The following is a 13762-nucleotide window of genomic DNA, read 5'->3' on the forward strand; positions in this document are numbered from 1 at the left end:
CTGAAGACTCCCTACACAGTTCTCCTCCTCTTAGAACATCATGTTGAAAAGAATACAGTTCTTGTAAGATAGTCTGGTTTAAATGAGAGGAAGAGCAAGTTTTAGAAGGAATACGTCCCTATGTTGTACCTTACTACTGAAACTTTACATCTGTGTCCTCATCTTCATTATTTAGTTTACTAAAAGCTTCCTGGTTTCAAATGGCTGTAGAAATCTTCACATAACAGACATGCTTACGTTTGACACATAACAATGACACAGGCACTGTATTTTTATAACAGCACCTTCGCCAAGTTGGAGTTGTGGGTAAATTTGTGGAGTTTTTTGGTTCTGGTGTCGCCCAGCTGTCAATTGCTGACCGAGCCACCATTGCCAATATGTGTCCAGAGTATGGAGCAACAGCTGCCTATTTCCCAGTGGATGATATTAGCATTGGATACCTGATACAAACTGGTGAGTGTAAGAAGAGACCACAAGTTAAGGGGTAATTGACAGAAGGACTCCAGGTCTATATGGCGTTAGTGGGATTGAATCAGGTGAAGCCACCTGAGCTTCAGTTTATTTTTTTATTGAGGCTGGTTTTTGCACTTAGGATTCATGTTTAGGAAGAGGTGAGTGTTAGACTTACAGAACCTAAATGCCTGCCCAAAATCTGGTCCTAGTTTGTCCAGATGACAGAAACAAGCCTAAGATTTTGTTCTGCAAAAGCCACTAAGTCTGCTCAATTGGTTTGTTTTTAGTGGATCTCTAATATTTGTCTTGAAAGAGTCTTGTAGTGCTGTTGACACTACATAGCCTGTTACACACTTTTTCTTGTTCTGTCAGGTGGTGGTTCCTCCGTTTAACTTGCATTTTGTTTTTGCTGTATCTGGCTTTCATTTTAGGCCGTGACAAAGAGAAGGTTATGTGCACAAAAAGGTATCTTGAGGCTGTGGGAATGCTAAGAGATTTCAAGAACTCCTCTCAGGATCCAGACTTCACACAGGTTAGAAACCACTCTGTCTTCTGGCTCCTTGCTTTATGCCCTGTCTTGTTTTATTGTGACAATTGTCTGTTTTTCACAGAAGAGATAATCAAGGGATTAAGAGATAGTCAAGGGATTTCTTATCCTTTGGTTTGGTCTGCACAGCTGTCTTATTTTAAGGCCCAGTGGAATGAATCAGCTGGCTCTTCAGGTGTGAAAACTTGGGTGTAGGTATAGATTGGCTCTCAATTGACCTCTAGCTGGTGGAGATTCTGCAGTTTGTTCCATGGAGCTTTGAGAAGTCCTGCCAGATTGAAGAGTGCTCTGAAGTGTAGCTATGGAGATAGCGTGGATGTTGTCTGTGTGAGACTTGTTTGCAGTTTTACACTTCTTCTGTTCAGCTGGTTATTTTACTGTGTGAATCAGGACCCTTAGAAGCCCTGTGTTGTAACCACAGAGCACACAACTAATTTTCTATGCAAGAAAATTAAGATCTTACTCTGTGTCCAGGGAACTCAAGAATATTCCTGGTTTTCTCTACTGAAAAATTTTATTTTGCAACTTGTGTTTGGGTTTGCATGATTATTCAAAAATCTTATAGGAAGTCTTTGGAAGGATGTAGCACATTATGAAAACAAAGTTGGAATGTGGGTGAGGAATAGATTAATAGTCTGCTTTGGTTTGTGTCAGTACCAGTATTTCTTCACATAATTTTTTAACCTGCCGCTAGCATGCGAAAAGACAAATTAAAAAATAATTTATACGCTTAGATGCTTTAGTCACATTTGGTTTTTCAATAAGTTTAGTACTTTTGATAGCCATACCTATGAGCTGGCAGTGTTTAAAACTAGAACTGCTCCTTTTCTTCTGATCTTCCCCTTCTCACGTGTCTTCAATAATTTCTGCAAATAAAGATGTGCAGACTTAGCATTGGTTCAACAGCAGAGGTAAGCATACCTGTGGCTTACCTGACTTCAACCTACCAGGCAGTGCCCAACCACTCTCTGTTTATCTTACTTGAACAGGTTGTTGAGTTGGATCTCCATACTGTTGTGCCTTGCTGCAGTGGACCAAAAAGACCTCAGGACAAAGTTGCTGTGTCAGATATGAAGAAGGACTTTGAGACTTGTCTGGGAGCCAAGGTAGGGACTGGGAACACTTGGGCAAATAAACTAATGCACGCCTCTTGAAGCTGTTTGGTGTTCATGAGCTACGTTCTGGGGTTGTGTGTTGTTTGTTTGCCTACTGAAAAATAGATGAGGGTATTAGACTGCAGTTTTGAATGTGACAGAAGCAATAGGTAGTTCAAAATTGCAGTGTTGCTTCTCTTGCATAAAACTGTTCAAATCCTATTGGAGTAGTATTTCTTTCTGATCTTAGGCCTAACATGGTTTTGACATACATTAGAGATTTCTGAACTTGCCACAAAGGGGGGTTGTTAATAGAGGGGCCAAAATACCTACTGCACTGAGTTCTGAGCTAACTACCCAGCTCTTCAGCTCTCCAAGCATTCCAAGGAGTTTATGCCCAAGTTATCCACAGCGTAGTTTTGCACTAAGAATTGAATCTATTTAGCAGAGCGGAACTGCGTGTGTCTCTGTGACACTGTGATGTTGGTGGTAGACAGGAAACAATGACTACATTCTGCATCATCCAGTCAACAGTGGTCATTGAAAGAAGAGCTAGATTTGTGTTTGAATGAATATTCCTGGATACTTTAGTTTTCTAAATCACTTTGAATCCTTATGTGATACAGTAACCATCCTTGTTAAATGCATTACAGAACTCTAGTGATGTAAATTGAGAAACCTAAACTCCAGCAGTTTCCAGTAGTTCTCAGTTTGTTACATTTTCCAAACTCCATTAGGTGATCTTGCTTTTCATGGCATGAACAGTGCTTTCTTGCTCTTTGGTTTTGTTTTTTTTTTTGAACTGTCAGACTTTTACCTCTCAAATCAGCTCCTGGTATACATTTAAGCTGTTTGGTAATCATGGCTTAAAAATCTTATATGTTAAGGCTAAAATTTCAGGACTAGATTGTGTACTAAGACTATGTGTGGTCAGGAATCTGGAACATACAGGAGTAGGAAGCATCTAAGCAGTCCGAAGGAGGATGTGTTCATGCAGGAAGAAAATACAAATACATTTTGCTGCAAAGGCTGCCTCTTTTACCAGTAAACAGAGAAGAGGATAAACTCCAGAAAAAATAATTTTTGTCCACCATTTTGGTTGACCTGAGATGCAAGCCTTCACCATCAGACCTAAAAGCACATGCATGGATGTGACTAAAAGATGCTTCTCATTGGTGAAAAAACAGCCTGATGTTCAGTCAAAATATTTGTTATCCACTCCTTTTGATTCTTATTTTCTCCTCCTACAGCAAGGATTCAAGGGATTCCAAATTGCACCAGACCGACACAACAGCATAGTCAAATTTAATTTTGAGGGCTGTGACTTCGAGCTTGCTCATGGTTCAGTCGTGATTGCGGCCATTACAAGCTGTACAAACACCAGTAATCCCTCAGTTATGTTGGGTGCAGGTAAGTTGTTTTGCCTAATGTGCAGTAGTTTATGGCTCTGGATGTGTGTCTTAAAGACACTAACAACACTGATGAAATTCAACACGTACAGTCCTGGTTTTGTCATTTGGAGTGCTAAAACTGAGCTTAGTTTCTGGGTAGCAGAAGGACTTCTGGAAGTGGTAGCTAGAAATGTAGGTTGACAAAAATGTGTCCTTCCTGCACTGTCTTCTCTACAGGGCAAGCTGGAACTTAATTAACCAACACTTTTGACACTTTTTCAAATGCACAGAAGCTGATATATAGAGCTAAGAAGAGGCTGTTGAAAGTCAAAGCCAGAAGAGGGACTGTGAAGAATGGTCTATTGGTGTAAGTCATAAGGTGCTCTTATCTGTCAGCAGAGTACAAAACACACATTTGGCTAGAGGTTGCCTTCTAAGGTTGTTACAAAGAGTCTGAGGGCATGTTAGGTGTAACTAGAGGAAGCAAATTGTGTTCTCAGGGATTGAGAGCTTTCAGAGCCTTTTCTTTTACATCTCAACTGCATCCAAGAAGAGGCCAGAGGTGGGCTTGGTATTCACCACTACAGAACATTCTGACTTGGTTGTGTAAAATTTCAGGTCAGGAGATTGTTCATTTTTAACATGACTAGTCTGGGCAGAAAATTTGTCATTCCTCATGTGTACTTCTGGCAACAAAATAGGAATGAAGAGTGTCACCTCAAAGGGTTCAGTCTGTACTGGACAAGTTTGGCCCACTTTCCCAGATGCTTGGCTACATGTTCACATATTTCTTTCTCTCTTCTGCAAACATATATACAGATGGTATCTGTCACTGCATCTGTAGGATCATCGCTGCATTAGGGCTTACTAGTCTGTCAGACTGTTCATGTGATGCAGACTTTATTCCTACAAAGGTCAGCAGGGATGTGCAATGGGCAATACAAAGGCCCTTGACCAGAGAGGATTATTTCCTGGTTAAAGTAATGTAATTTGTCTTTATTCCTGTGTGGTGCTGGGAAGCTTTTGGCTTGTCAACAGTCTCTGTCAACATTCACTTTGTGTTTGGCTTTTTGATGTGATATTTTCACCTGTTTTCAGACTAGGATCTGTCTTTAGGTGCTTTACAGTACCAGCAGTTCACCCCCCTCCCAGGCACAAAAAGTCTTTTAAATTCTGGCAGCAGTTTCAAAGTCCATCATAAACTAAGACAAAAGAGGGCAAAAGGGAAACAGAGGAGAGACCTGCTCGTTTTCTTACCACTTTGAGAGGAACGGAATTGAACAAGGTGTCCCAGTCCACTTGCCCTTAACAGGACAGCCAAGGCAGCATACCTCTTTCTCAGGTCCATTCTGCATAATCACAGAAATAGAGCTGTATTTCTTTCTTCCAAGGATCAAGAAGTAGGTTTTCTCCAGGCAGGCTCTCTTTGCCTTGTCTATTCCCTTAGTTCTAGCTGAGTGTGTATCCTCAGTTGTGTCACCTGTTCAGGACAGTTTCCTGAAGTGCTTGGCTTCCAGGCTAATGACATGCTTTTTTAACTCTCTCTGAGGCAGTAGGGATACTGATCTTTCAACCATCTTGGTTTAATAGCTCTATGAGTTTAAAATGTAGAATGCGCTGCAGATACAAATAAAGTTGGTTCTTTGAGTGCATTCACTACTATGTAATGCACAGCACCGTGAAGAATGTAATCCTAAGGATTTTAGTGTACGTGCTCAGATTTGGTGGCTACTCCCACCTTTGCTGCCGTTCTGTACAGCAGCACTTACGTTTTGACCTTGACAAGGAAGGAAAAGGTAATTGTCAGTCTCTGATAAATGTTTGTAAACAAATGTGTTGACAACCTCTGAGATACCCACAAGAAATGCGATAATTTGGCTTTCAGGATGAGGTTTCAAATGAAAATAAATAAACATACAGTGTTCCCAAATAAGTAACCAAGCTAAAAAATCCAGGATATGAACAGTTGTTTCAAACTACTTCAAACTATGTATCACACTAAGTGGGGGCTGTGTGTCTGTGGGGATAGTGGGTATGTGCTGTAGGAACCTTGACAGCCTAATCTGAGTTTATAAAGGTGTTGGATTAAGGTTGCTCAGAGGAATTGAAGTTCTGGCATTTCCTTGCCAGTTTTGAGAGTTTGACTTTGCTGTCTTTTCAGAAGTGATGTGAGCAGGAAGACTGAAGGAAACACTTTCAAACAGGCTGTCAAACTCTCAGTTCCTAGGATGATCATTTGTTCATGGTTTCATTTGCAAAAGTATCCAAGAGCTCCAGTTTCTGCAACTTCCTCTTCAGTAGCTACGGAGCCTCATCAATTTCAGGAATAGGACCGCTTCTTTAAATTCACGTGTAGGCCATTTCACACAACACTTAAAAGTGTCATGGTCCAGGTTGTGTCTAGCAGAGCTGCCAGACAGCTGGCAAACATAAAACAGTTTGATGACATCTTCCTGTCGGAGATCATGTTGGATCAAAGCACAGCTTATGTCTATTTTCTTACCTAAACGGATGTCGTGTGAGAGGGAAAACGCAGCATGGGAATGTGAAGTTTTGCGTAGTTTGCCTATCTGCTGCTTCTTTTACATTCACCCTGGGAAAGAACTGGGGAGGACTTGTTTTCTGAACATTCGTCTATGTGTGGACAATTAATTTCAAAGGAATGAATTCAGGATAAATGTGTGTGTCTAGTAACATGTTCCATTGAAACATCTCTATGCATATTACAAATCCAGGAGTAGTAAAACAGCACTCGTGCAACAAGCTGTGGATTGTGAGATAGCTTGTTTGTGGCAAGGGCCAGCGTTGGTGCTCTGATAGCTTTCTGCTTCTGGGGGTAGCAAGCGCTATGCTGGCAGTTGTTTCTTCTCTGGGTTACTAGACCATGGTAAGCGGGAACTTAACGGTTCTTCCTTGCATTTTTTGTGAGACATTTGTCTTAAAAATAGTGTTCTGAATTTTGAATGTCTGCTTGCTGCCCCAGTGAATGCATCTTATTGAAAGCATCTGCCATCAACTTTCTAGTGGAACAGAAATTGCAGTCTGGATCTACAGTTCAACAGAGCACTTAAGCTGGTTATTATGGAATCACTGCTGTTGGCTCACAATTTCATTGCTGCTGCCTTTTCTGTTCCCACTTATTTAATGGTACTTCTCTTAACATGCTTATCCACCAAACTGTCTTCACTTCCAGGAAAATCTGCAACCACCCTCTGTATTTTTCAGGATTGCTTGCTAAGAAAGCTGTTGAAGCTGGTTTGACAGTGAAGCCATATATTAAAACCAGCCTGTCCCCAGGAAGCGGGGTTGTCACTTACTATCTGAGGGAGAGTGGAGTTATGCGTTACCTTTCTCAACTAGGGTAGGAGTGCTTTTCTTGCTGTTGTCCTGTGGGTGCTTCAATAAAAGCATTGTCAACATGTGATGCAATAGAATAACTATTTCTCTGTACAGCTTAAAGATATTGCAGGTACCTTATGATATGATCCTGCATGAGTGAACACACTGCTGTTGTGTTGGCCGGCTTTATAACAATGATGAAGGCCTGCTGTAGCTTCTTGAGGACTTATGTTCTTAAGCATGAGAATGGGTTATTTTCAAGACTATCATTCTGAAATAGTCTAAATCACACTATATTGTGTTACCTAGTAAGAGGAACAACATTTCCCATTCTGTGTGCATAGACAGTCACTGCAATGGTAAAAATAGAGCATTCTCAAAAATGCTGTTTTCAGCACCATTTCATTTGTTAAAGCAATGCATCTCCTGAAAGTAACCATTGCCAACTGCTGAGTGGTTAGATGTCTTGCTTCAAGATAGCTTTTTGTTCACCATTATTTTTGTGCTTTGTATAGGTTTGATGTGGTGGGTTATGGCTGCATGACATGTATTGGCAATAGTGGACCCTTACCAGAGTCTGTTGTTGAGGCCATTACACAGGTATGCAGTTTTTCCTGTGCAGCTCATTTGTGTAAGCTGTTCTCTGCTGTGTGCTGTTCTGAGCTGTATTATACTGTGTGTTGACTCTACTCAGCTCTGTACAAAGTAAATTCAGTCTGTATTCTCTTTTCTGTGGGACATGTTTTGGGATTGTTTGGAAGGAGACAATTCTGTGACTGTCCAGTCATTGTTGTTGCAGTGTAGTGAGGCTCTGCAGACTTGCTGTGTGTGTGGATTCTGCAAGCACGTCACGTATCTTTGTCTCAAACTCTGTGTTACAGGGAGACCTCGTGGCAGTGGGTGTGTTGTCTGGCAATAGGAATTTTGAAGGGCGTGTCCATCCCAACACCCGTGCTAACTACCTGGCCTCCCCACCACTGGTGATAGCCTATGCAATTGCAGGGACCATCCGGATTGACTTTGAGAAAGAGCCTTTGGGTAAGACAGTGTCAGGATGCTTCTTTTCACAGCTTATAAACGAAACTGTTTGGAACTAAGCTCTTCAGAAACATTTGCCCTAGGGAAGTGTTTTAAAGTACTAAGCACCTCTGGGAGACAGAGTATGTAATTGTTAAGAGTCAGAGCAACAAGGAGTTACTATGATGGAGAAAGAATAATGCTCAGGTGTGGCTTCCCCCCGATTCCACTGGGTGGTATTTTTGGTTTTATACAGGTGATAGTCTTTCAAGAGCTAACCTGAGTTAGTAGCTTTTCCTTGTGCAGACAACTTTAAAACATCCTTTCCAGCATAAATGATTCTATGAATTATTCTGGAAGGCCATGGGAAGTCAGAAAAGAAGGATTATCAGGCATTATCAAGTCTGTGGCACACTTTTTTGTCAGATCCTTGTAGGAGAAATAAAGTGTCTTGTGAGTGTTACAAGGAACACATAGCTAGAGGACACAGTGGTAAACTTTTTTCTTCTTAATGAAAAATTTATGCAACAAATGTTACAATACCATTTTATACAGGAATAAATGCTTCGGGGAAGAAGATTTTCCTGAAAGATATCTGGCCAACAAGAAACGAGATTCAGGCTGTTGAGCGTCAATTTGTTATTCCTGGGATGTTCAAGGAGGTCTACCAAAAAATAGAGGTGAATTAATCCTCTTGGCAGTAGTTTGATTGATGTACTATGCTATTCTGAAGACATTAAATAAGATGGCCATGATAATGAAATGAACCTTTTTCATCCATGGGTGTTGCTCTTGTTCTCACAAATATTCAAATGAGGGTTTTTTTTAAAAATTATTTGGATAATTAATTCATTTTTACAGACAGTCATGTTTTGAAAATCGCTCTGTTTGATATTTTTAATGTAACATGTAGATGATGCGTTTTCAACAGCCATCCCCAGCTGATACTAGAAGGTAGAATATTCCAGCTTCACAAATGTCTGATTTTTTTTTCAGCTGACATAAAATTCATTTGCATTAACTAACAGGATTGACATCAGAAAAAAAAAACTTGTACCTGGTAATGTCTTCCTGCAAATCTTTCTCAAGTGTTGAAACAAAATGTTCTTATGGTTGATATGTTAGGGAAGCTTCTTAAAATTACTGAAAAATACACTAGAGAATTATAAAGTGTTACCTGTGTACATAATACAAGTTATTCTCAGAAAACAGGATGAATGTCTCTTCTTTTGTAATGAAGTGAGGATTTTCCTAAATCTTTTAATAGATAGAATCATTAAAAAACCCCCCTCAAACATAATGTATATTGTTATGTGCATTTTCCAAAGTGCTCTAAGAAATACGCAAGGCTTTTGCTGAAGTCAAATTTGTAATTTCACCTGGATTCTAAAGTAATTATGTTGCTTCTGAAGTCTTAGAAACCAGTGAAAGGATTCTGTGTGTTTTTCAGACAGTAAACAAATCTTGGAATGCCTTAGATGCTCCTTCAGATAAACTGTATACTTGGAATCCCAAGTCTACTTATATCAAGTCTCCTCCTTTCTTTGATGGTCTGGTACGTATGTTCTTTTTCTTTGAATCAAGTCAAAGTGTGCAGTGGTCTTGACTCATATTGAAGGTGAGGTAACGCCACTCCAAGGGGCCTGAGAGAATCCATAAAAGCCTGTTGAGGCCCTGGTTCTTAAATGTTAGAATTGCACTATTGTGTTCATTTTAATACAAAGACATGAGTGAATCTCAAAATTGTAAGGATTCCCTTTCACTTCCGGGCTCTCGAAAAGTCTCATTTTCCTTTTAAGTTGAAATACTTCTAAATAGTCACAAAGAAAGGGGAAAAAAAAAAAGAGTAGGAAATGAAACGCACAGTTCTGCCTGCTTGCATTTTGCAGCAAATAGTTCCATGTTTGGATTGCTAATTCAGTGCCATTTAAAAGTAAATGGAGATTTTAATGTATGCACAGGTATAGGAATCCTGGATTTTCATGCATGTGTCACACAGGAAGCCTTGGCTGGTTTTCTTGTCTCCTCTATTTTCTTCATGCATGAGCCTGCCGGCAGACAGCCGGGGCATCATGTTTGTTCAAGAACATAAACATTTTTAATAGGGTTGGGTTTTTTCTTTCTCCTAACTTGTATAAAAAGGGAGACTTTATTTTGCAATTTCCACTTTTTTGAGAAAGGTAAAGGAATTATTTTTCGTGTATTAATTGTTTTGTTTGTGTTTATGATGACTTAGACATTGGCTCTTCAGACCCCGAAAACAATAGAAGATGCTTATGTCCTATTGAGTTTTGGGGATTCTGTGACAACTGACCACATATCTCCAGCAGGGAACATCGCAAGAAATAGTCCTGCAGCCCGTTATTTGACCAGCAGAGGGTAAGCACTGCTTCTTGTTCTTGTCATGAAGTGGGAAGAGCAAACACACCGCAACTATTATACCGTGTTACATGCACACATACCTTCTGTCTGTTCACATACACTTGTATACCTTAACGGATGCCCGGACAACATATAAATTAAGAAAGAAAAACATTTCTCTTTCTGCTGCTTCGGCAGCTCTCACTATGTGTAAGAAGTAGAATCGAGTTCTGTACATGTGTTATCACTGTAGAGCTAAAGACCTTTTAATGGAAATAGGGGAAGAGGATGACTTACTGCAAAAACTAGCCTGTAAGTTTATTCATAAATAAAGGAATCAAGATTTGTCTCCGTATCAAAACAAAATGACCGTTTTCCTTAGTGCCAAAAATGGGTTTTATATTCATTTCTTCTAGCATGTGCAACTGGTTCCTAGAGCTAGGCTCTTAGGCACTACAGAACATCCAGAAGTTAAGGTTTCGGTGCAGCTGCGAAAACTGGCAAATCTATTGTGGTTGGAATCCAAACTCTTGTAAAATGTTAATTTTTTCTATAGCCAGTCTGTCAGTTTAGTACTTGGGGTTCAACTTAAGGCAAGACTGAATAGGTCAACTTACCAAGTTGATCTTTCAGTCTGCACAGCTAATATAATGCTTTTATTCTCTGATTCAGCACTTCTTACAACTTCAGTGATGTTTTGAGCAACAGCACTGACATAAAAAAAAGTCCTAACTCATTAGACTTAATAATTTTGGGAAAAAATGGATTAAAACACTGTGATATAATGAAAACCAACTGCTCTGGACTCTTTGACCGTCCTGCTATCAGTTAGTTGAAAATCTGAATAGTACTACATGCATTATAAAACAGATGATGTATGTCATACCTGCAGTTTAGATGTAGACCAATGCAAACAGTCTAATTTTCTTTCACATTCCAGTGTATTTTTTGTTTGCTGGTTAGACTGGAGTGTCCCCTCATTCTCATATTTCTGTTTGCAAGTGAACTTTTTTTTCTGTAGTTCTAACTTGCAGCAGAGGTTCTTGCTGCCTTTCAGCTATCTAGCACAGTGCTCTGCCTGTTTTCTAGATGCTATAGTAATATAAATAATAAGGAGGATTTGCAGGCACCAGCTATTAAGAAAAAAGTCACGTTGCATCTTCTGACAATATAAATTATATCCTTGCTTCACTGTCAGATACTGTTTTCTAGGGCAAGAGTTGAGAATACTATGGAAGCTGCTTTTTATGACCAAACCATAGCTATTTTTAAATTATTTCTCTTTTCTTTCAAAACGTCTGAAAAGTAGAAGTATTGGCTAACTGGATGCTCCTGTCAGGGTGGGAACTATGTACATACCTGCCTCATAAACACCGGTTTATTACTTTCTTTTTTTAGAGCACAGAATGCTTTTAGTCTAAAAGCAACACAGTTTCCTTTCTTCTTTCCCTTAATAGCTTGACTCCTCGAGAGTTCAATTCTTATGGCTCCCGCAGAGGGAATGATGCTGTCATGGCCAGAGGGACATTTGCAAACATTCGCTTGGTCAACAAGTTTATTGATAAACAAGGACCTCAGACTATCCATTTCCCTTCTGGGGAAATTGTAAGTACACATGCTGCTCTAAACTGTGGCTCACTGACAACAGACTGGATTAGTGCTGGCTTTCCTTCTTACAGCTTAGGTCATTTGCTTCAGTGCCTTTTAAATAAAGCTAATTGAGGGGACAGGAGCCGACTCAGGGAAGCAGTCACATGTACTTATGCAATGTGGTGCTTTCAGGCATATCTGTGGAGAGTGTAACTACTGTAAAAGCACCAGTGGAAGGTGCAGGTTTGTGTGGAGAGTGAGATCAGACTAGAAAGCTACAAAGTGCTGTATGGTCGATATCCTTTAAGAGCTATTTGGTGGAAGTTGTGGGCTTCAATTGTTTATGAGGGGACACTTTTTTTTCCTCCTTTCCCTGGAACTGTGCTTCCACTCGCAAAAAATTTACAAAGTGTTTGGCATTTTTATTCCAGCTGGACGTGTTTGATGCTGCAGAAAGATACAAGCAGGCTGGTCATCCTCTGATTGTGCTGGCTGGGAAGGAGTATGGTGCGGGAAGTTCCAGAGACTGGGCTGCTAAAGGACCATTCCTCTTGGTGAGTGGCTACAGTAAACTAGGAGGACAGTATTAAAAGTGCATTAATTTGTCAGTAAGACTAGCTTATGACCAACATCCCGGGTAGCTCATTCTCACTTTTGGTAGCAAGAGCTATTTTGAAATCTCAGCTGCCTCCAAGAACCACAGTAGTTGCCAAAGCTGTTTAATATTAATAGAGTCTTGACTGATCTTCATCTAGAAATCCACAAGGCTACACTAGAAAGGCCAGTTTCTTTCCTTCCACTTTCCACAACCCCATAAATCATAGTTTTGCTTGCAGCAGCATCCTTAAGCTCACTTAGCAAGAAAACTAGAAAGTGTAAGAGAATAATATCAGTGAAAATTAAATTTAACATGGCTTCACTAGGGGAGCCGAATAGAGATCCACATACAGTGAAATACCGGTTTCTTTCTTCGTCTGTCCAGTCTTACAGCACTGTTTACAGCAAGAACTCTGATTCAAGCTTTCTTGCCTTATTAGAAAACGTCTTATGAGAGCTGGTGTTTAAGTTTAGCTAGGCTTTTGGAGTTTTTTTCTGGCAACGAGTTTTTGTATTAACTGTATTAACATGTAAAATGTTCAAAATGAATTAAACTGCACGCTGGTGCTTATAGGAGGGCAACACCAAATTAGGGAGAGTTATGGAAATGACTAGTGGTGCCCTGCATTAGACATGTTAAAGTAGAATGCAGGATTCCTGAGAAAACGCATGTAACTTTTTTGAGTCAGGCTTGTTTTAAAAGAGGTGTGAAGGTTAACATACAGCCAAGTCATCCTGGACAGTTTGCTGTCAGACAGACCTGCTGACTCTACCAGTAGATGGTAAATGAAATGGAGGAGACCACAAATGAACCAATTTTCTTTTTATGAGTGCAGAAAGACTGTTCTGAACTATGAAATAACTCAACCTGTTGTGTATTTCCCAGGGTGTCAAGGCTGTACTTGCTGAAAGCTATGAAAGAATTCATCGAAGCAACCTGGTAGGAATGGGAGTGATTCCTCTGCAGTATTTACCTGGAGAGGATGCAGGAACTTTAGGACTCACTGGACGGGAGCGTTACACGATTATCATTCCTGAAAAACTAAAACCACAGATGAATGTCCAGATTAAGGTATGGGACACTTAAGAGCTGAATTTTCTGAATCACTGTAATTTTACTCAAAATTGTCTCTTCAAAACATACGCTGTCATGTGGAGTCAGATTCTCTCACGTAAAATAGGGGAAAGAATTGAGATGGAGAAGGAGATTAAAACAGTTATTCTAATAGGGATTAAACTGAAAGAGGGTAGAATTAGATTAGATACAAGGAGTAATTTGAGATGAGGCACTGGAACTACTGCCCAGGAAGTTGTGGATTCCTTCTCCCTGGAAGGGTTCAAGGTCAGGTTGGATAAGGCTTTGAGCAACCTTC

General features: G+C 40.0%; 1 protein-coding gene across 2 annotated transcripts in view; it reads left to right on the forward strand.

Annotated features, from left to right (window-relative positions):
* ACO1 (aconitase 1) overlaps nt 1-13762 on the forward strand; it is a 35960-nt gene that overhangs the window by 21057 nt on the left and 1141 nt on the right. For both annotated transcript variants that reach the window (XM_032095425.1, XM_032095426.1), the window contains exons 8-20: nt 282-453; nt 885-985; nt 1990-2106; nt 3345-3504; nt 6711-6846; nt 7340-7424; nt 7706-7862; nt 8397-8521; nt 9292-9396; nt 10078-10220; nt 11660-11807; nt 12224-12346; nt 13276-13461. In XM_032095425.1, coding sequence (XP_031951316.1) covers nt 282-453; nt 885-985; nt 1990-2106; nt 3345-3504; nt 6711-6846; nt 7340-7424; nt 7706-7862; nt 8397-8521; nt 9292-9396; nt 10078-10220; nt 11660-11807; nt 12224-12346; nt 13276-13461 — 1758 coding nt within the window. The remainder of the gene's footprint in view (nt 1-281; nt 454-884; nt 986-1989; nt 2107-3344; nt 3505-6710; nt 6847-7339; nt 7425-7705; nt 7863-8396; nt 8522-9291; nt 9397-10077; nt 10221-11659; nt 11808-12223; nt 12347-13275; nt 13462-13762) is intronic.

This window comes from Corvus moneduloides, chromosome Z (genome assembly GCF_009650955.1).
Source record: "Corvus moneduloides isolate bCorMon1 chromosome Z, bCorMon1.pri, whole genome shotgun sequence".
NCBI classification, from domain to species: Eukaryota; Metazoa; Chordata; class Aves; order Passeriformes; family Corvidae; genus Corvus; species Corvus moneduloides.